We start from the raw sequence: 21089 nt of genomic DNA on the forward strand, positions 1-21089 counted from the left end.
TTTCTTTCTTTCTTTCTTTCTTTCTTTCTTTCTTTCTTTCTTTCTTTCTTTCTTTCTTTCTTTCTTTCTTTCTTTCTTTCTTTCCATTCTTCCATCTGTCTATCTAATCCCTCTCTCTCTCTCTCCTTTCTTTCTGTCTGTGTCTTCTCTATTAGAATGTAAGCTCCTTGTGAATGGGCATGACTTCATTCTATATAATCATATCCCTGGCACCTAGCAAAATGATTGATTGGACATAGTATATGCTTATTAAATGTTTATTATGTAAGTTTCTATAGCATAATGTGTCTCCAAAAAGTATTTTCCTGATTACAACCCTAAAATAGATAGTATAAAAATTATTATCCATATTTTATGGATAAGGAAATTGAGGCTTAGGGAGGTCAAGTGATTGCCCAAGGTTATTTAAGTCCCAATTAAGATTTTTTATTTATATAATATATTATATAATAAAAGATCCATCTTTTATTTGAAATTTTCCTCCATGTTTTCTCCCCTATTAAATTGAAAGTTCCTTGAAGCCAGGGGCTGTCTTTTGCCCCTTTTTTATCCCTAGGACTTAGCATAATGTATGGCACATTGTAGGCACTTAATAAATATTTATTGAATATTTTGTAGTTACAAAGTGTCAAATTCTAACTCCTACCATGTATATTCTTTCAACAAGATTGAACAACAAAAATCTAAGCCTTTGGATTCTGCTAGAATGATCAATAAACAAGAGACACTCCATTTTTGGCAATATTTTTCATATTTGCCCCCTTCTATTCTCTTACACAGCCACCACTGTGGTACAGGTGCCCTTTGCCTCTTTCTGAGACTATTGAAATAGCTTTTTTGTTGGTCTCCCTGCCTTAAGTATTTCACCATTCCAGGCCACATTCCACCCAGTTGTCAATTAATCTTCCTAACACCCTATTTGATATTGAAATACTTTCCAGCCTGGCACCTTTTCCTTTTCTAATTTTCTTGCATCTTGCTTCTCCCACATACTCTGTGATCCAGTGGCACCGATGTCCTTGCTCCTTACACAAGACATTTCATCTCTAGAATCCAGGCATTTTCACTGACTGTCCCCTGTGCCTCGAAGTCTCTTCCTCCTCATCCCTGACTTTTGGCTTTTATGGCTCCCTTCAAGCCCAAGCTAAAATCTCTCTTTGTATTAGAGAGTGGGATCTCCAGTAATGCTAGTGCCTTCCCTCTGATAATTATCTCCAATTTACTCTAGATATAGCTTTTTTTACATCATTGTTTTCATGTAATCTCCCCAATTAGATTGTGGGCATCTTGAGGAAAGAAGGAAGAAAGCAATTATTTATTAAATACCTACTGTGTACCAGGTATTATACTAATATTTACAAATATTTGGTTTATAATACTATAAATATTACTTTTATAAATATTATCTTGTTTTATCCTCACAATAATCTTGAGAGGTAGTGTTGTTATTATTTTTATTTTCCAGATGGGGAAACTGAGGCAATAGGTTAAATTACCTTCTTAGGTTCATAGATCTATTGTGTCTGAAGCTGGATTTGAATTCCAGTCTTTCTGACTCCAGTTCCAGGGGTTGACCCAGGGTGCCATTTAACTGTTCTTGAGAATATGGTTTGTGAGATTGTTTTTTTTTTCTTTCTTTCTTGGTATTCCCAGGACTTAGCACAGTGTTTGGCCTCATAGTGGATGAATAATAAATGCTCATGAACTGACTGACAAAGGGATCTAATGTACTAAAAACTCTACACATATTTAAATGCTTCAAACATCCAGTACTTCACTGATCTAGTTACTCCTACCTGCAAAAAACATCACAAATGTCTATGTGTTTCAGCTTTTAGGAACGGAAGAAAGATTAGCATCTAGTGATTAACATTGTGGTAAGGAGCATCTGAATTTAGCTACATTAATCCATGGACAATCAACACACAATCTGTTGTTGAGCCCAAGCTTGAATACTCTTAAGCCTAGTGTGATCTCTGAGAGCTTGTTCTCTGCTCCTGTCACCAGACACCCCCCTCCCAACTTTGTATTCATCTGGGATGGAGAGGAAGTTTCTTTAGAACAAAAAGGAAGTTTGTTTGGACAGAACCATTCAGCTTTTGCACATGAGGTGGTGAATGAGCTCCTCTTTTTGGGATAGATTGCTTATAAGCCAGTTTTTCTAGTCTGAGAGCTCCTAGCTCTTTTCAGGTTTTTTGAATAATGTTTTATTGACTTATCTGTATATTCTGTATAAACAAGAAAATTTTAAAAGTGTGAATAACATTGTATGAAATTTCAGAAAGACCTTCTTTACTTTCTGTCTTAGTAACAACTCTAAGGCAGGAGGACAAGGACTAGGCAAATGGGGTTAAAGGACTTGATTCTTCAGAAACCCACATTACATCCAGTCTATGGAGATGCATCAATTAATCAATCAACATTCATTAAGCACCAACCTAGTACCAAGCAATGGAGATCAGTGGAGGAAAATCTCTTTATAGCAGCTAGTCTTAGAGCCCCATCACTTCTAGGATTAAATTCAAACTATTTTGGTTCGCATTTCAAACTCTTAATAACTTGGCTCCAAATTACCTTTCCAGGAACATCAGGCATTATGCTCCTCTATTCTAGCCAAACCAACCTTGTTGCTGTTCCTTGCACATAGCATTCCATCTCCTGACTTTGAGCCTTTGTATGAACTGTGCCTGGTTCCTGGAATGTCCTCTGTCCTCATTCCTGCTGAATTATTCAAATACTCAGTTCAAGTGTTTCCTCCTTCATGAAGCCTTTTTCCTGATTCCTCCCAATCTAGTGTCCTGAACAAATATTCAGTTAAACAAAATATTCAGTTAAACAAAACATTGTCACATTGTCTGTATCCAAAATTAAATCTCTTCTTTTTCATATAAAGTCCATCTTCTAGCTCCCTTTTAGAATATGAGTTCGATTTTTCATTTTTAGTGCTATGGAATCACTGACTACATTGATCAAAGATCTTCAGTTGTTCCCTTTTTACAAAAGATGTCCAAGAAATTTCAACTTAATTTTTCTCTCTAAGGATACCCTCAAAACAAGAAGTAGCTTTTGAGGTTGTTCCTATCTAACTTTAAGAGGACAATTACATTAAATTTCAGTAAATTAAAACCCAAACCTATGTAATTTTCAGCTCCTCTTCTGGGATCCTCATCACTCTGGAGAAGGTACCCGTATTAGAAGGTACTGAAAGTGAGGTTTTTAAAAGTCAGAATAACCTACTCTGTAAGGATTGGCCAAGCAGCTAAATACAAACTGCTCCATCACTAAAGTATACAGTCCTGGAGAGTAATCCTTGGCACAGATGCCAAAGGGTTCTGATACATAAATGTCCTGATTATGCCATGGAAATTTTCTGGATGCTAACTTGGACCCTCAGCATTATGTGTCTCTTGCTTCAGAGACCATCTCATTACATGAACGACTCAAGAGATTTTCTAACTTATTTGACTTATTGCCAACTTGGGGGAATCATTGCCTGAGAGGAAGTATCCTGAAGTGAACTCTCCACTCAAAAGCACACCATACAGGAAATTAAAGAAGGATGATTTGCAGAAAAGTAGAAGAAAAATAAAATTGAATCCACAATAGAACTCATAATGAATAAGAGACACCTTCCAATGAGCAGCCCTTCTCCCAGAGGTCTCTATAGAGTGTTAAGCATTTAGAGGAAGGGAGAGGAATGTTCCACATGGGTGTTCCCAGCTGCTGTTGCTACGCACAGCTTTTCCTATAGTGCTCCCCAGCTCCCATCAGGCCATCTTAGGCAATGCTTTGGGCATGGCTTCTCTAGCACTGCTTACTAAGTAGGACCCAAGAGGAGACATTAACTATAATTCCTTATGGTTCATCTTCATATAGTTTCCTTTTGGTAGAATCTGTGATGTTTACTCCCATCAAATGGTACGAGGTGTTGCTATCAGGCAACGTTAAACTAGGACACAGAAATCATGGTCATCATCATTCCTATCATCACCATTGTCCTCATTTTCCTTATCACAAGTAGCATTTATATGGCACTTTAATGGCTTTATAACTATTCTCTCATTTGATCATTAACACAACCCTAGGAAGTAGGCATTATTTATCTTCATTTTATAGATAAGGAAACTGAGGCAAATAAATGTTAAGTGACTTGTCCAGGTCATACAGATAGTTTCTAAGGCCAAGATTTATACTCAATCTTCCTGAATCCAAATCTAACCCTCTATCCATTGAATTTTAATGAAATATAATCTCATCCCTGCATTTTACAGAGGAGGAAAATGAGGCCCAGAAAAGTTGCCCAAGATCACAAAGTTCAGTCAAAAATCATTTATGAATATTTATTGTGTGCTAGGAATTGTGCCAAACACTGGGGTTACAAAGAAAGACAAAAGTAGAAGATCCGAGATTTGGACCAAGGTTCTCTGACTCCAAAACCAAAACTCCACTATATTTTGTACTTTCTTTGAATCAGTTTCCCTTTCTGGCAGACATATTCTTCTCACTGTCTTACAGATTCTGTGATGCGGTGCCAGGTTTCAGGCATCATCTTATGAGTCGATGCCCCATTTCTATTATTCCTGAGAACCTCTCCTTTCACAAAATCTTTCCTTGATTGAAGGATTTGCCTGACTGCTCTCAAGAGTATCAAACTCCCAAATCCAGGTTAGGATAGGGAAATTTTATATTTTTATGTCCTTTACCCCTCTGGCACACAGTGATGTTTCTCCTCCTTAAAAAAAGCACTTCCATGTGTTCAGATCATAGGATCATGGCTATAGACCTAGAAGGAATCTTAGAGGCCATTTACTTTACAGGTTAGAAGACTAAGGTTCAGAGAGATTAAATGATTTTCTTATTTTACTTTTTAAAAATTACATGCAGAAACGATTTTTGACAATTGTTTTCTGACATTTTATGATTCAGATTCTCTCCCTCTGTCCCTCCTCCTCTCCAGTCAGTAGTCTAATATGTTATACTAGTGCTTTCATGCAATATATATACATATATATATTTCTATTTTGTGAATGCCGTGACATAGGATACTTATTACACATACAATAAAAAAAAACTCATTAAGGAAAATAAAATGGAAGGTGGCATGCTTTGTTCTACAATCAGACTCTAACAGTTCACTCTTTGGCTGTGGATATGATGATGATAAATGATTTTTTCAAGGTCATAAAACTAGTCAGTGGAAGGTCTGGAATTTGAACTCTGGTCCTATGATGGATTTTTTTTTCATTTCATTATAATGAAAAAAAGAGCCTGTATTCCTTCCTACTCCTTCTTCAGGTACAAAGGGACTTTTCTGAGGCAATTTAGTGGGATTATTCATCAGATCATAGAATCTCCAAGTTTAAAGAAACTAATTTAACCTCTACCCAAACAAATCCTCTGGTACTTGGAGGCAGCCCAATTGCTTTTGGACAAATTCAGTTAGGAAATTCATCTTCATATTAAGCTGAAATCTGACTGTGGCTTGTACCCATTTCTTTAGTTTTGCCCTTCAAAGCCAAGCAGAATAAATCAAATCTCTCTTCTACATGACAGAATTTAATATATTTTAGGGCAGCCCTAAATAGCCCTCCCTAAGTCTTTTCTTTACTGGTCTAAACATCCCTAGTTCCTTCAATCTATCTTATGGAATGGCACAGAGAGGACACCTCTCTATTCCCTCAACTTCCTCTTTTCTCTGGGTGGAGGGCAGAACACTAAACTCTTCCCAAAGTTTTCCTTTATAGAAAGCAGGATGTGGACTTTCTAGCTCACTTTGCTTTCTGCTTGGAGTTCTGCTTGATTTGAACTCCACAGATGTTCCCCATGCTGGGCACTCCATGTGTTCCTTGGCCCTTTCCAACTTCCTTTTGTTTGTTGTCTTCCCCTAGCAGACTGTAAGCTTTTTGAGGGCTGGGATTATTTTTCTTTTCCTTATTTGTATCCCCAGCATGTAGAACAGTGCCTAGCACATAGTGGTCACTTAATGAATATTTATTGATTTAAATCAAATTAAAAGTGTGTTTGTAGCTATCTAGGAAGAAGCAGGTGAAGAGAGAGCTTTTGAAGGTGTTGAAGAAAATGAAATAATTGATAAATCTTATTTATAAGAATATGGGAGGTTATGGAGTCAATGGGACAACATTTAGCTTTGGGAATGAGGGAAAGCAACTACTTTTTTTTCTAAGACAAGAGGAATCTGAGACAAAGACTGGTGAAAAAAATTGAGTGGTTGTGTCGGAGAGGAGGAAGGATGTGCCATTTAATGGCCTCAGTCTTCTTGGTAGGAATTGATGCTTTTTGCTGAAAGGAAAGGAAGGGCAGGTTGGGAACAGGAATTTGAAGGAAGTAGGGAACATTTTTTTTTGCTCACTAATCTTTCACACATCAATCATTCTCTAATTTAGTTTTGAAAGGGAAAAAAATCATAAAAATCCAGTTTGAAAAGTTAGATGTGGAAATGAGGACATAAAGGCAAGGACACTTTGTGCTGTATAAGAATCAGCTTTAGGGATATTAATTTTTCTTTTTTTAAAACATAAGCTGACTGAATCTCTTCTCTTCCTTTACTGTTTGGTGCTATCAAATAGTGGTTCATCATGGAATGAATGAGTAAAAGCAGAAAAAAGCCTACATATGAATTAACACCCTATTCAGTGATCTGTCACCTATCTCAGGAGTTATATTCCATTTTCATACACACAGCAAACCACAAAGAGAATTATATATATATATATATATGTTTGTGTATATATATATACAACCAAATATCTCAATTTCATAACCCTTGCTTTAAAAAAAATATCTAATGAATTCCACACTCATCTTCTTCTCTTCTCCCTCTATACCAGTGATTCCCAAAGTGGGTACCACCGCCCCCTGGTGGGTGCTAGCGTGATCTAGGGAGGCAACGATGGCCACAGGTGCATTTATCTTTCCTATTAATTGCTATTAAAATTTAAAAAATTAATTTCTAGGGGGCACTAATATTTTTTCTGGAAAGGGAGCAGTAGGCCAAAAAAGTTTGGGAACCACTACTCTATACCATTTCACTCAGCAATGCCATCACCTTCCATGGATTTGGTGATAATTTCTGATGATTTTCCCACCTTCTAAAGAAAACCTTTTCAAATCTCTCTTAACTCCAGACCCCTCCCTTTTGATTATTTTCAATTTATCCTGGATGTAGTTTGTTTATATATTGTTTGCCTGTTGTCTCCTTCCATTAAGTTGTAAGCTCCATGAGGACAGGGACTGTCTTGCCTTTATCTATCTCCAGTGCTTATCACACTGCCTGGTATATAGTAGGTGCTTAATAAATGTATTGAAGTGACCTCTGATCTCAGCCTTAGTTTCTTTATCAGTAAAATGGGGATAATAATAACTCCCACTTTACAAGTTTGCTATGAGGATAAAATGTAATAACATAAATAAAATGCTTTGAAACTCTAAAGTACCATATAAATGCTAGCTATTGTCATTATTATTATCAAGAATTTAAGGTCAGCTCTTTACTGTGATAAAATATCAAAGCAGACCTTTTGGGAAGGTCCCCCCCCCCTTTAAAGTGTTGTTGAAAAGAAAAAGCTCTTTATAGGCTGGACCTGATTAGATTGAATAATGAATCCCCTAAAGTGGTCACGTGTCTTTGAATTCACACTATTCAAAGTTATGATTATGTAAATTATTACAATTGGTTCAAGCCCAACAGAATTATGTGGTGTGAATTTGAATAATACCACCATTTTAGGGGATTCATTATTCATATTAATTTGGACCTAGCTGTACTACTCTAAGAAATATTGTGTGAAGAATCAGTAACCAGTATAACTTTCCCTTTCTACATTGATGTATAAAGATACTCATTGCATCTTGATGCCACTGGAAAGCAGCATCCTAGTGTCAGAAGAACTCAGTTTATCCTTTAGCTCAACCACTGACTAGCTGTGTAACATTACACAAGTCATTTAACCTATTGAGCCTCAGTTTCTTTATCTATAACTTGGGTATATCCCTCCTTGTTCTGTCTAGGAATCATATGAAGGAGGTATGACAAGAAAAAATGCACAGTTACATCTACATGTAGGTATACATTTATACTCAAGTAGTTTCTGTAGCAACTCTAATTTCTATGTAGTAGAGGAAAGCAGAACCCACAGAACCAAGAGAACATATAAGAAGAAATGGGACTAAGAATCACTTTTTTTCAGTGATTCAGATGTAATAAGTGCTTGAAAAACTGGTATGCTATTTTATGTGGGTGAATTTCCTATATTTAAGTGTAAATAACTGCAAAGAAAATTAATTGTACCAATGCTCAATTTCATGAATAGTAAATCATTAAAAAGTTAGAAAAAGAGTAAGGCTTACTCATGATGTCAGGTTGAACAGAGAAACTTGGATTGGAAAAATAATACTGTTCTCCATTTGTGAGGCACATTAATTTTATGAAAATTTAAGGAAAAGTAAAACCCAATTCCCCAAATCCAGTGGTATGGGATTCTCTCCTCACTGATAAAGCCCTGCCCACTGAGGAAGATGAGAGCATTAATCTCCACCAATAAGGAGAGAATCCCATACTAATGAGCTTTGGGACTGGGGTTACACCTTGGATAAATTAAACTGATTGCGATCAATTGGATTCAATATTTATCAGGAACTTAATGCACAAAAGGCACTATCCTAAATACTGGAGATACAAAGAAAAAAATCAATACCTGATTTCTAGGAGCATAGTTCATGAAGTTCTTAAAAACTTTGTGTGGCGCTGTGGCAAGGAGAAAGACTCTGGGTATGCATTTTCAATAAGCAGACAGTAACTGAGGATTAGGAGGAAGGAAAATTATATATAGAAAAAAGTTATTCAGATTCAGTGATGTTGAGTTGTTTGGTCATTTTCAGTCACCTCCATCTCTTCATGACCTCATTTGGGATTTTCTTAGCAAAGATATTGTAGTACTATGCCATTTCCTTCCCCAGTTCATTTTACAGATGAGGAAACAGTGAATCAGGATTAAGTGCTCTGCCTAGGGACACATGGCTAGTAAGTGTCTGAGATTGGTTTTGAACTCAGGAAGAAGATGAGTCTTCCTGACTCTAAGACGGACATTCTATCTACTGTTCCCTCAAATTCAATAATTTCCAGCAATTGGAAAGGGCTTTATTTCTGATTTTGAGTTGTCACTTTGTTTTTCTTGTAGATATTTTCTTTTTTTCCTTTTTGTCACTTCTAACTGCTTTGTCCTTTGTAAGGTCTCAGTAAAGACTCTCTAAATAAAAGGGATCCCAGGAAACCTCTCCATTGGGCTCTTCTCTTGCTCTTATAAACCTTTCAGTTCTTTCACCAAACAAAGGCTTCATAGAAAAGTCTTCCTGCTGCATTTCTCAGAATGAGTTATTGTTTCTCAAATGCTGGCTTTTATTTCATAGGACTATACTTATCTACAGACTTCTCCATAAGGGATCTTGGAGAGTTTTGAAAAAAAATATTGTTGTTAAAAGGAGTTTGAGATCCTTTGCTTTTCTGTATTTATAGGAAAACTCTTTAATCTCTTGAAATTCTATTCCTTTACATAAACAAACTTTAAAATTCTATATAAATTTATTTTTAAAATGAAATTTAATTTTTTCCTAACAGCATGTAAAAATAGTTTCCAACAATTCAAGAAGAATTTTGAATTCCAAATTCTCTTCCTCCCTTTTTCCTCCCCTTTATTTTCCCTACTTCTCTGCTGAAATGGTAGCAATATAATATAGATACTACATGTGCAATTAAGTAAAACATTTTCTCATGTTTATCCTTTTGAGGAAAGAAAATCAAACAAAAGCATTAACAAAGAATCTGAAAAAAGTTTGCTTTACTCTGGACTCAGACTCCATCTTTTCTTTATCTGGAAACAAATGGCAGTTTTTATCATGAGTTCTTTGGGACTATATGGGATTATTTATTGCTAAGAATAATAATGTTATTCAGAGTTGTCCATTGTGTAATATTGCTGTCAGAGTGTACAGTGTTCTCCTTACTTCTGCTTACTTCACTCCTGCCTCAGTTCATATAAGTCTTTCTAAGATTTTCTGAGTTCCTTCTGCAGGTCCTTTTTTACAATATACAAACTACATGTTTTTGGTAGGAGAAGTATTAGAAATTAGGAAGGGTGTTTGTGTGTGTGTGTCTGTGTGTGTCTGTGTGTGTGTCTGTGTGAAAAGTCAAGAAAGACTCAATTACCATAGGAGTCAAAATGGAAGAGAATAATAGTAGTGGTGGTAGTAGTAATTAATCATAGTGATAATGACAGTAGTATCTACTAAATGCCAGAAACTGTACATTTTTATAAATATAATTTCAATTAATTGTTATTGCAACCCTGGGATGTAGACACTATTATTATTCTAATTTTATATTTGAGGAAATAGAAGTGGACAGAAACTAAGTGACTTGACCAAGGTCACAGAACTAGTAAGTATTAAAGATAGATTTTAACTTGGAGGTTGTTCTGACTATAGGAATAATGCTTTGTGCCATATGGCGCCATCACATTTTATTCTAGAATACTGTTCCACACAGACATAATTTTTTTTCTTTTTGAGGTTAATATACTTAAGTATTATGAATGTTGAATGAGAAGTTGATCATAAAATGTTGGAGAGTACATAAATTTCTTTTTTTTAAGCCCTGAATTTGAAAGGTGTGATTATGATGAATGCCATAAGTACTGTCTTCCTGAGGTTCCTTCTCCCACCCCTGTTGGTGAAGAATATCTTACCATAAATACTACAACTGCAACTCCACTCTCCTATGGAGAATTGTTGGAAGCACCTTCAAGGACTACTCTTCAACCATCATTCTGCACATCTGGGCCTCACTCTATATCTTTGCCAATTGAGGAATCTGGCAATAGTGAAGATGAATGGGAAGATCTGGAGGAGATAATAGACCCAGAAAATGATCTGTCCAAGGTAGGCTGCAATTCTCATTGTGGAACAGATTTTTCAGAGCTCAGACTACATACTAGTGTTCTTCAGAGTCATCTCTATTGCTCTTTTTATCTCACTAACTGTTGACAGTGCTTATGATCTCAAGAGGTCAGTTGTGTCATTCATATGCAGAATAGTTCTCCCCTTAGCCTTATAATACTCACTTTTCCCCCTCTTGTTTACACCTGGTTCATTCTTTGACTTAATTGATTAACTTAATGCAGGGTCCAGGTAAGCTTCCCTTACACATAAATGAGGAAATTGAGTCCAGGAAAAAGAAGGCTTTCTTCTTACCCCAAAGGACACATAGAGGCACAAAAGCCTAGAGTTTTGGTCTTTTGGCTCTCATTCTGTACTCTGCATAGTATGCTTTTAGGTTAGGCCACCCACCAAAAATAGTTAGATGTTGGTGTTGATGTTGATGTTGATGATGTTGATGATGTTGTTACTGCTGTTGCTGATGCTGATGATGATTGAGTTTGGAGTTAGAGTGTAAATACTTTTGCAAGAAGCCATTTTGGCCCAGCATGATTGCCAGTTACTAGGTTGGAACACAGAATGCAGTGAGGGCATCTGAGCTGGCATGAGACCAAAAGTCAGTTGAGATGTGGCTATAAAAGCAGAAAAGCTCGGAACATCAGGGTCTCAATTTTGAGATTCTGGTAGGAGGACAGGGTCTTCTCAGGATTGTCTCTTAGCTAGGTTAGGTGCCTAAACTGCTCATAGACTATTCTGTATATATCAGCATCCAGTTTCAGTTATTAAACAACATCTATAAATCAACACCAATATACCAATCTAAATACCAACAAGATCAAATACAAAAAGCAAAATCATTGTGGACTGAGATAATCATCAAGCAATCTAGGCAGTTTGCCAAGCAGGCTTCAAGATATTAACTATTTTAAATATACTGAAGATTTACTATACATTCAATATATTAGATAAGGTCTAGGATTCATCCTTAATTCCTCTTTCCTCATTATTCATCCCAACCTTTCCTTTATCTTATTTGTCACCCTTAAATTAGTTGATATAAGAAACCATTACAGACCTGGTTTATTCTCAGAGTTCCAAAGGAAGTTGTCAGTCAGAGATCCACTGGCAACTATTGAAGGCAAACTTCATAATTATTGACCTTCTGGCTTAATCCAACAAATCGAAGTCAGAAATAGAGATCAAGGTTTATTACCCTTGAAGTTATTATACAATCTGATTATTAATTGGGGGAAACAATCACTCCCTCATTAGTCAATGGTAATAGGTGGGAACAAGTGAACTACTTATTCCTATTAGCAGATTCAATACAATTCATAGGCAGCAGCTAGATCATAGAAGCAGCCCCTAAGTAAACTTATCCTTATCATTCACCAATACCTCCTATTGCTTCTCACCTCCATCTGTAGGACCTCTTGGGGCTGTACAATAATATTTACAGTTTCCCAAACATCCTTATAGGAGATTTTCCTTCCATTTGAACCTTTCTGACCCTTCCCACTCTAATGATTAAAATTTTCTCGGAGACTGTCTCCAACCTCTTTTACCCTTCCATTGGTCTTCTTCCCCCTCCCTCCATGCACTTCTTTATGAAATATAAAATTACCTAATTTTATTTCTTTTCCTATTTCTTTTAGTATTATCCTCTTTATACATGTATATATGCATACATATATATATATATATATATATATATATATATATATACAAAATATATTGCCAAGATGATTCTTTTCTTTTAGGAGGAATACAACTCATTTGAACTTACTGAGTCCCTTAAAAAAGGTTTTTCCCCCTTTCTTAATTATCTTTTGGTGATTCTCTTGAGTTCTGTGTTTGGACATCAACTTTTCTGTTTAAGTCATATTTTTTCTTTATGAATGCTTGGAAGTTTTCTATTTTATTAAATGACCATACTTTGCCCTGCAAGAATATAGACTATATCAGTTTTTATGGGTAATTGATTATTGGTTGTAGGCCCAGTTCCCTTGCTTTCTGGAATATCATATTCCATGCCTTCTGGTCCTTCAGTGTGGATGCATCCAAGTCCTGTGTTATCTTAACTGTGGCTCCATTATATCTGAATGGTTTCTTCTTAGCAGTTTGTAGTATCTTTTGCTTGGTCTGGTAGTTCTTGAATTTGGCTATAACATTCCTGGGCATTGTCAATTGGGGATTAAATGTAGGAGGTGATCTATGGATTCCTTCAATCTCCACTTTTTGCTCTTGTTCAAGAATATTGGGGCAGTTTTCTTGGATCATTTCCTGTAGAATGATGTCCAGGCTTTTACTTTTGTCATGATTTACCAGTAGTCCAAATCTTAAATTGTCTCTTCTACATCTATTTTCTAGATCTGTAATCTTATCAATGAGTTATTTCATATTTTCCTCAATTTTTTCATCATTTTGATTATGTTTTATAGACTCTTGCTGCCTTGCGAAGTCATTTGCTTCTAGTTGTTGGATTCTAATTTTTTAAGACTGGATTTCATCCCTGACTTTTTGATCATCTTTCTCCTTCTGGTCTGTTTTTCTTTGTAGGTCATCTTTCACTTCACTTGCCTCCTTTTCAAGCTAGCCAATTCTGGCTTTCAAGACACTATTTTCTTGTTTTGGTTCATGTGCCTCTGTTTACAGATAATTTATTGTGCTTTTTAAATTCTTTCCCCACTCTCTTAATTGTTTTTTGAATTGTGTTTTGAGTTTTTCCACAGTCTGGGTCCAATTCGCTAGAGTTTCTGTATTTTTGCTTGGTTCTTCTCTGTTCCATTTGCTCTTTTTTCATTACCGAGAGAGAAGCTGTCAATTGTAATTTATTTTATTTCTGTTGCTTACTCATATTTTTTTCTTCTTTCTCCCGTCATTTACTTTAATCTTGCTCATCTATCTATTTGCTGGATCTCTATACCCACTTTTTAAAAAAAATTTTTTTTTTAATTTTAAACCCTTAACTTCTGTGTATTGACTTATAGGTGGAAGAGTGGTAAGGGAAGGCAATGGGGTCAAGTGACTTGCCCAGGGTCACACAGCTGGGAAGTATCTGAGGCCAGATTTGAACCTAGGACCTCCTGCCTCTAGGCCTGGCTCTCAATCCACTGAGTTACCCAGCTACCCCTCTCTATACCCACTTTTAAAGCTAGTTTGATTTTCTGTTTTTTAATATCATTTTTTGGGTTTATTTTATTATTTATTTTGTTTTTCTTTAGTTACAAATTTACATGTTTTCTAAAGTTATGTGATCCAAATTATCTCCCTCCCTTATTCTCTCCCCCATCCCTTATCTGTTAAGCAATTCAATCTGGATTATGCATGTATTATCACAAAAATACATTTCTATATTATTCATTTTTATAAGTGAATAATTTTATAAAACCAAAATCCCAAAATATATACCCAAATTACAAGAGATAAAGTATACACTCTCATTTGTAATCCTGCAGCAATAGTTCTTTCTCTGGTGGTGGATAGCATTCTTTGTCAGAATTGTTATGGATCATTGTTTTCCTCTTAGTAGAAAAGTCGATCACATTTGATCATTCCATAATATTGTTGTAACTGTATACAATGTTTTCTTGGTTCTTCTTATTTCACTCTGCATCAGTTCACGTATGTTCTTCTAATTCTTTTTAAAATCAACCTGTTCATTATTCCATATATCCCAGTAGTATTCCATTACCACAATATACCACAATTTGTTCAGTCATTCCCTGATTGAAGGACATCCATTTAGTTTTCTAATTTTTTTGCCACCACAAAAAAAGCAGCTATAAATATTTTTGTACAAGCAGATCCTTTCCCATTTAAAAAAAATCCAATACAGACATTGTAGTGGTATACCAGATCAAAGGACACATATTCTTTTATAGCCCTTTGGGTATAATGCCAAACTGCTCTCCAGAATGGTTGGATCAATTCACAGCTTCACCAGCAATGCACTAGTGTCCCAATTTTTCCACATTCCCTTCAACATTTATCATTTTCCTTTACTATCATATTGGCCAATCTGACAGATGTGAGGTGTTACCTCAGAATTATTTTCATTTGCATTTCTCTAATCAAGAGGGATTTAGAACGGTTTTTATGTAATTATTTACAGTTTTGATTTCTTCACCTGAAAACTGCCTATTCATATCCTTTGATCATTTATCAAAAGAGGAATGACTTAGATTCTTATAAATTTGACTTAGTTTTTTATATTTTTGAGGAATGAGACCTTTATCAGAAAAATTTGTTATAAAATTTTCCTGAATCTTGGTTGCATTGTTTTTGTTTGCACTAAAATCTTTTTAAATTTAATATAATCAAAATTATTCATTTTACATCTTGTAATGTTCTCTTATTTGGTCATAAATTTTTCCCTTCTCCATAGATATGACAGGTAAACTGTTCTATGTTCCCCTAATTTACTTATAACATCACTCTTTACGTTTAAGTCTTATACCCCTTTTGATCTTGCCTTGGTAAGTGTGTGAGATTTTGATCTAAACACAATTTTTGTCATACTGTTTTCCAATTTTCTCAGCAGTTTTTAAATAGTTAGTTCTTATCCCCAAAGCTGGGATCTTTGGGTTTATCAAACACTAGATTGCTGAGGTCATTTACCCCTAGTCTAATCCATTGATCCACTTTTCTCTTTATTAGTACCAGATTGTTTTGATGATTACTACTTTAGAGTAGTAAGAAAATATAGGGATGAGAATCTGGGAGTAGGGGATGAAGAAAAGCTTTATAAAAAGTGAGTTAGGTCAGGAGCACTGGATGTTAGAGTTCTGTATTCAACAAGAGGCATGCAACAACTTGTAAAGAGCCTTTAATCTGTGGTCCAAAATTAGAAAAAACACTGAATTGTGAAGAAATGAAAAAAAAAACACATTGGACCTAGAACACTATGTACTAAAATGCCTAACGCTTGAAACGGTTACTAAAACATACTAGTTTTCATTCCGTTGTCATTCAAATTCCACTTTCTTTTATTTGTACTAAATATTTCTAGTCTTCATCTGGGAAGCTTCACTTGCTACAAATAATTAAGCTAGTCTCCAAGGACTATGGTAGGCAGACACATATGGAGGGTAAAAATTTGTAATTCAAATCACTCTCCATGTAAAAGACTTAGTTCTTATCTGAAATATGAAGCAAAAAGTTAATATAGTAGATGTAACAGAGGTTTTGAATGTGGTAGGCTGCCATTAATAGGAAAGTCAGGTCCCTTTGACATGGTCTGAAATGATTAATTATGGTTTCACAACAGCATAAAGTAAACTGGAGAGCTACTTAAGGAGAGAAGTCATTCTTAATAAAGTGACTGTTATAGCTCAGAGGCCTGAAGTTGGTAATGTGATTCTAAGGCTCTGGGAAAGAATCATAGAAGTCAAATGAATGTATGATTGGAATTGCAACCTCAAACAAATACACATATATAGATACTAAAGGCACCACGGACAGAGAAAGAGACCTAGCCTTGGAGTCAGGAAGAACTAGATTCAACTCTAGCCTCTAACAGATCAAACTTTGCAACTATGGACAAACAACTTAACTCTAAGACTCCAAGCTGTCAGTAAGCCTTTGCCTTGTGCTGGATAGAGGACAGTTTAAAAAAATTATCTTTATTTTGTTCCAGTAACAAATTTGCACATAAGTTTTCCAAAGTTATGATTCATGTTGTCTCCCTCCCCTCTTCTCTCCCCCAGAGAACATTTCTATCAACAATTCCCCAATGAAATAACCAATCCAGACCAGTTAGTTAAAGACAACAAGAATAGAAACATGTCTATTTTTGTGTACACAATATTAAATAGTTATCTTACTTTCTAATGGAATAACTTTCTTCAAAGAGATTATCACAGTGAAATCTTATTAATGCATGTAATATTTTTTCTCTCATTGTGCCTCTGAGATAATGAGTCTGTTCTTGAGTGTGTAAAAATATCCTAGGTGTCTTTATATGTCTTGTTTGTATGTATGTATACATGTATGTAATTACCTTCTGTGGAGAGGGGGATGCTAAGTCTTACATGATGGAGTGGTCTATATATTGACTACATTGACTTCAAATATGAATATAATGCAGAGTATAGCTTAGGTGTGGGAGGGAAGAGTCTAGACTTCATCATTTATTCACCCAGCACCAGTATAGTTCTTTGCTGGAAACTACTTCCTATATATTATTCATTTGGTTGACATTAGGTTCTTGGGTGTGGTATAGTTGAGAAGAAAAAAGAGGCACATATATGTGCCCCAAGGATTTCCGTCTTATCTTCCACCCATGTGAGGATGTCTAAAGCAGAAAGTAGCTTTGTGGGAGGATCTGGTAGGTACCTTTAGGACCAAAGTTGCCTCAGAGATAATGTATGTTGATTAGGACTTTGGGAGGAGACTGGTCGGCCACATTAATATGGAAGGGGAGAAAATAGTTGTGGAAAGAATGTATTCTGGATGTGTGTTCATATGAGATTAAAGACTGAGGAATTCAGAGTAGGGTAAGTGTGTGTGCTTGAATAAGATTAGGGCATGAGCACAAGAAGGCTTTGTAGTTAGATGTAGCAAGAGTATGATTGGGATTGATTTGAGAAAGTGAGTCAGAGTAGTTGTGCCCTCACAGATGAGGATGAGAGTGGTCAAGGTCTGGGTCTGTTTTCAAGGCCAAATCCATTGCCTAGTTCTACAGAACCTGGGAGCAGGATGTTTTCAGTGCATGAAATGGGTCATCATTTTAAGAAATGCTTGTTGTTTTAGGGGCATGGAGAGAATGAGATCTCCTGTGGCAACACCAACATGCTCCTCCTGCCTGATGTTTCTTCTGAACTTAACATGGTGGCTGACTCAAAGAAAGACCCCTCAGTTTTCCTCGGACCAGAAGATTTTCCAGAAATAGCCCTTGTGAAAGATAGTGATGGGCAGCTCGGTAGGTGAACCTTTATGGAAAACACAGCTCTGCTTGGGAAGAGCTTATTTCAACAGTATTATGTCTTTTCTTGGTACCAAGAGAGACAACATGAAGTAGCAGATAGCATTCTGAACTGGGAGCCAGTTAGAACAGGATCTGAATCCTGATGCAGACATTGATAGTTCTGTGACTGTGAGCAAGTTAATGATCCTCTTGGAACCTCCTTTTCCTTATCTGTAAAATGGGGATAATAAACTGCTAGTGCCTGACTGCTTTATTGTAAGATTCAAATGAGTAAATCTAGTAAAGTGTTTTGTCAACTTTAAAGCATTCAATGAATATTATCTGTTATTAATATTGCTGACTTCAAACAGTGACCTCAACTCACCAACAACCATAATTCTAGATGGACAACTTTCATAAATATGTCTCATTGAACTCTTTTGGCTGCTAAACTTTATGATAGCATGAGATAACTTATTTCTTTGTACAAATATGTCAGAGTGGATTCATTTATGGTACTTCCCAGTTGAATTTCTGTTTAGCAAAGAAATAGGAGAGAAGCAATTCAGTCAGAGGACCTGGCTTCAAATCTCCACTCTGCCAATTACTATTTGTCTGACTTTGAACAATTCACTTAATTTCTCTGGGTTTCAGTTTTCTCATTTGTAAAATGAAGACTAATGGCCTCTAAGGTCCTTTCCAAATCTAAGTCTATGATTTTATGGCTCTGTGATCCTAAGTTAGAAAGCGGCTGAGGATGTCTTTATTCTTGGTATCCATTGGATACTACTCCAGAAATGATATAACTAGATGGTACAGTGAATAAATAGGGTACTAAGTCTAAAGTCAGGATAACATGAACCCAAGTCCTGCTTCACATACCAGTTATGTGACCTTGGAGAAGTCATCTAACTTCTGTTCACCTCAATTTCTTCATGTATAAAACAGCACCTATCTGGCAGGGTTGTTGTGAGGGTCAAATGAGATAATATTTGTAAAGTATTTATCACGGTACCTGGCAATTAATAGATACTTTACAAGTGCTAGCTACTAATTATGATAATAATTAATTATTATTATTATTCAGTAGCATGCCAAGAAGCCCACAGTGATGAAGAAGAATATTCACAAAGCTAAGTGGTGCAGTGCACTGAACACTGGCTTTGGAATTACTAAGTCCTGAGTCTAGCCTTAGCCATTTACTAGCTGTGTGATCCTGAACAAGTCACTTAAATTCTGATTTCTCAGTTTTCTTAACTGTAAAATGGGTATGATAAAGCAATTACTTCACAGGATTGTTGTAAGTCTCATAAGGAAATATATGAAAAGCTTAACTTAGTGCGGTTCCTGGTACATAGCAAGTGCTATAGAATTGCTTATTCCCTATCACTACCCCTACTTCCACAAGCATTTAACCTTCCCTTCCTTAGGAAAAAGTTGTTTAGCTTTTGTCTGCCCTTTCTATCCTTACTGAAAAAAAAGACACAGATATTTATATAGGTTCTAAAAGGTAGAATGAAGAAATAAAAGATTGAACAAACATCAGTAGGTGCTTTAGTTTCTGATTTTCTGAACTTTTTATATTAAAGATAGAAAAAAGTCCATCATGTCACCTAGTTTCCTGCCTCCCCATATTAATATTTTACTAATAGCAATAGTTATAACTTTAGCAACTTAGATCTGGTATTAGCACTTTGTGGTTTTCATAGACCTTTCATTACAACCATCCTAGGTAAATAGGTTAACTTGTTATTAAGAAGTTAATAGAGAAAGTAGTAGCATTTTCATGACACTAATGGGGAAACTAAGGCCTGGGGAGAGCTCGTCCTGCCCTGTTAGCAAGTGCCAGATCCAGGACTTTCAGATTGGCTTAATACAAGTTCAGTGATATTTACCCATTGTTAGCCTCCCACACCTTAAAAAAATTCTCTCTTTTTATAAAGAGGAGTCTACGGGTGCAAAATGTCTTATACATTTTCAAACTGGGTTGCTTTGTTAATTGGTTTTGCTTATTTGTGCCAGGATAGGGGGCTTAGTAGTGGAAAGCATGCTAGGTGATGATTATGATATATATATATATAATGACAAAAATTATCAGTTTTTAAAATGGGGAGAAGTCAAAATCATAAAGTTGTGAAGTCTGGTTTGAAATATTCTCAGAATTAGGACCTGCTTCCTTGGTACACCTTATCCAAAGCTTCAAGGTTAGGGCAGTTAATGAATAAGGCAATGAAGCACATCTATCATTGTTATCACAACTTTGGAGCTGCTGGGAGGCTGAGAACTTGAGCTGTTTATTTTCATTCTGGAAGAGAAATGAGTGGATGTAAATTCAAGATGAATGCTTTCCCCTTCCCTCTTGTATGCCCAAGGATCTCCTGGGTGTGATTTCCTCATAATTCTTTGACTATAACTCAGGCTGAGCAGATGAATTTATCTCTAGTCAGGTTCAGCACCAGTCCTTAAGCCTCTCTTCTGGATTGTGGTTTAAAAGAAAACCCCAACTTTCTTCCCAAGGCTTTCTCTCTAGGTTGTGGTACTCAACATTTTCCATTTCCTTGCTAACATTCCTACATGCCAGGAAACTGCTTCCTCCTTTTGTCCTCCAAACTAATCAACATGGCCCAAGCTTTTTGTGAATCTCTTCAAAGTTACAAGTGATATTTCTTGACTCTTCCTCCTCTCTACATCAACCCTTGAAGAACAGAAGAATTTACCTCTCCATGTTAAGTATAATTTGTCATCTATTATCCTATTAGCCTCTGTCTCTTAATATCATTAATATCCTGAAAGACTGTCCATTAATTCTTACTAAAATGCTTTGCATGTAGTTTTCTTTCAATAAATAGTAGGTGGTAATTGATGTAATTAAGTTGATTCTTCTAAGATGGAATTAACTCTAGGACCTTAGACAAGTCACTCCACCCTATTTGGACCTTAGTTTAATCCTCTGTAAAATTAAGCAATTGGAAAAATGCCCCCCCCCCCAACACAGGACTCTCCTCTCAGGAGTAAGGTTAAGAACTACTAAGGTAAAATATTGAATAAATAACTAGAAGCAAACATTGTATCAGTTGTTTTGGATTGACTGCTTTTGGCATAAGTGAGGGATCAAATCTGGGGCCAGGAGTGAAGGAGGGATCTTTGGAAAGTAATGTGATGTAAAAACAATAATAGTAATAACAATAATAATAAAACTTAAAATTTTAACAAAATGAAATAATGTTCTGTC

At 35.8% G+C, this 21089-nt stretch overlaps 1 protein-coding gene across 1 annotated transcript in view; it reads left to right on the forward strand.

Annotated features, from left to right (window-relative positions):
* FRMPD2 (FERM and PDZ domain containing 2) overlaps positions 1–21089 on the forward strand; it is a 165046-nt gene that overhangs the window by 112256 nt on the left and 31701 nt on the right. Inside the window, exon 25 of the mRNA XM_044660226.1 lies at positions 17704–17872. Coding sequence (XP_044516161.1) covers positions 17704–17872 — 169 coding nt within the window. The remainder of the gene's footprint in view (positions 1–17703; positions 17873–21089) is intronic.

The sequence above is a fragment of the Gracilinanus agilis genome, chromosome 2, assembly GCF_016433145.1.
Source record: "Gracilinanus agilis isolate LMUSP501 chromosome 2, AgileGrace, whole genome shotgun sequence".
Lineage (NCBI taxonomy): Eukaryota > Metazoa > Chordata > Mammalia > Didelphimorphia > Didelphidae > Gracilinanus > Gracilinanus agilis.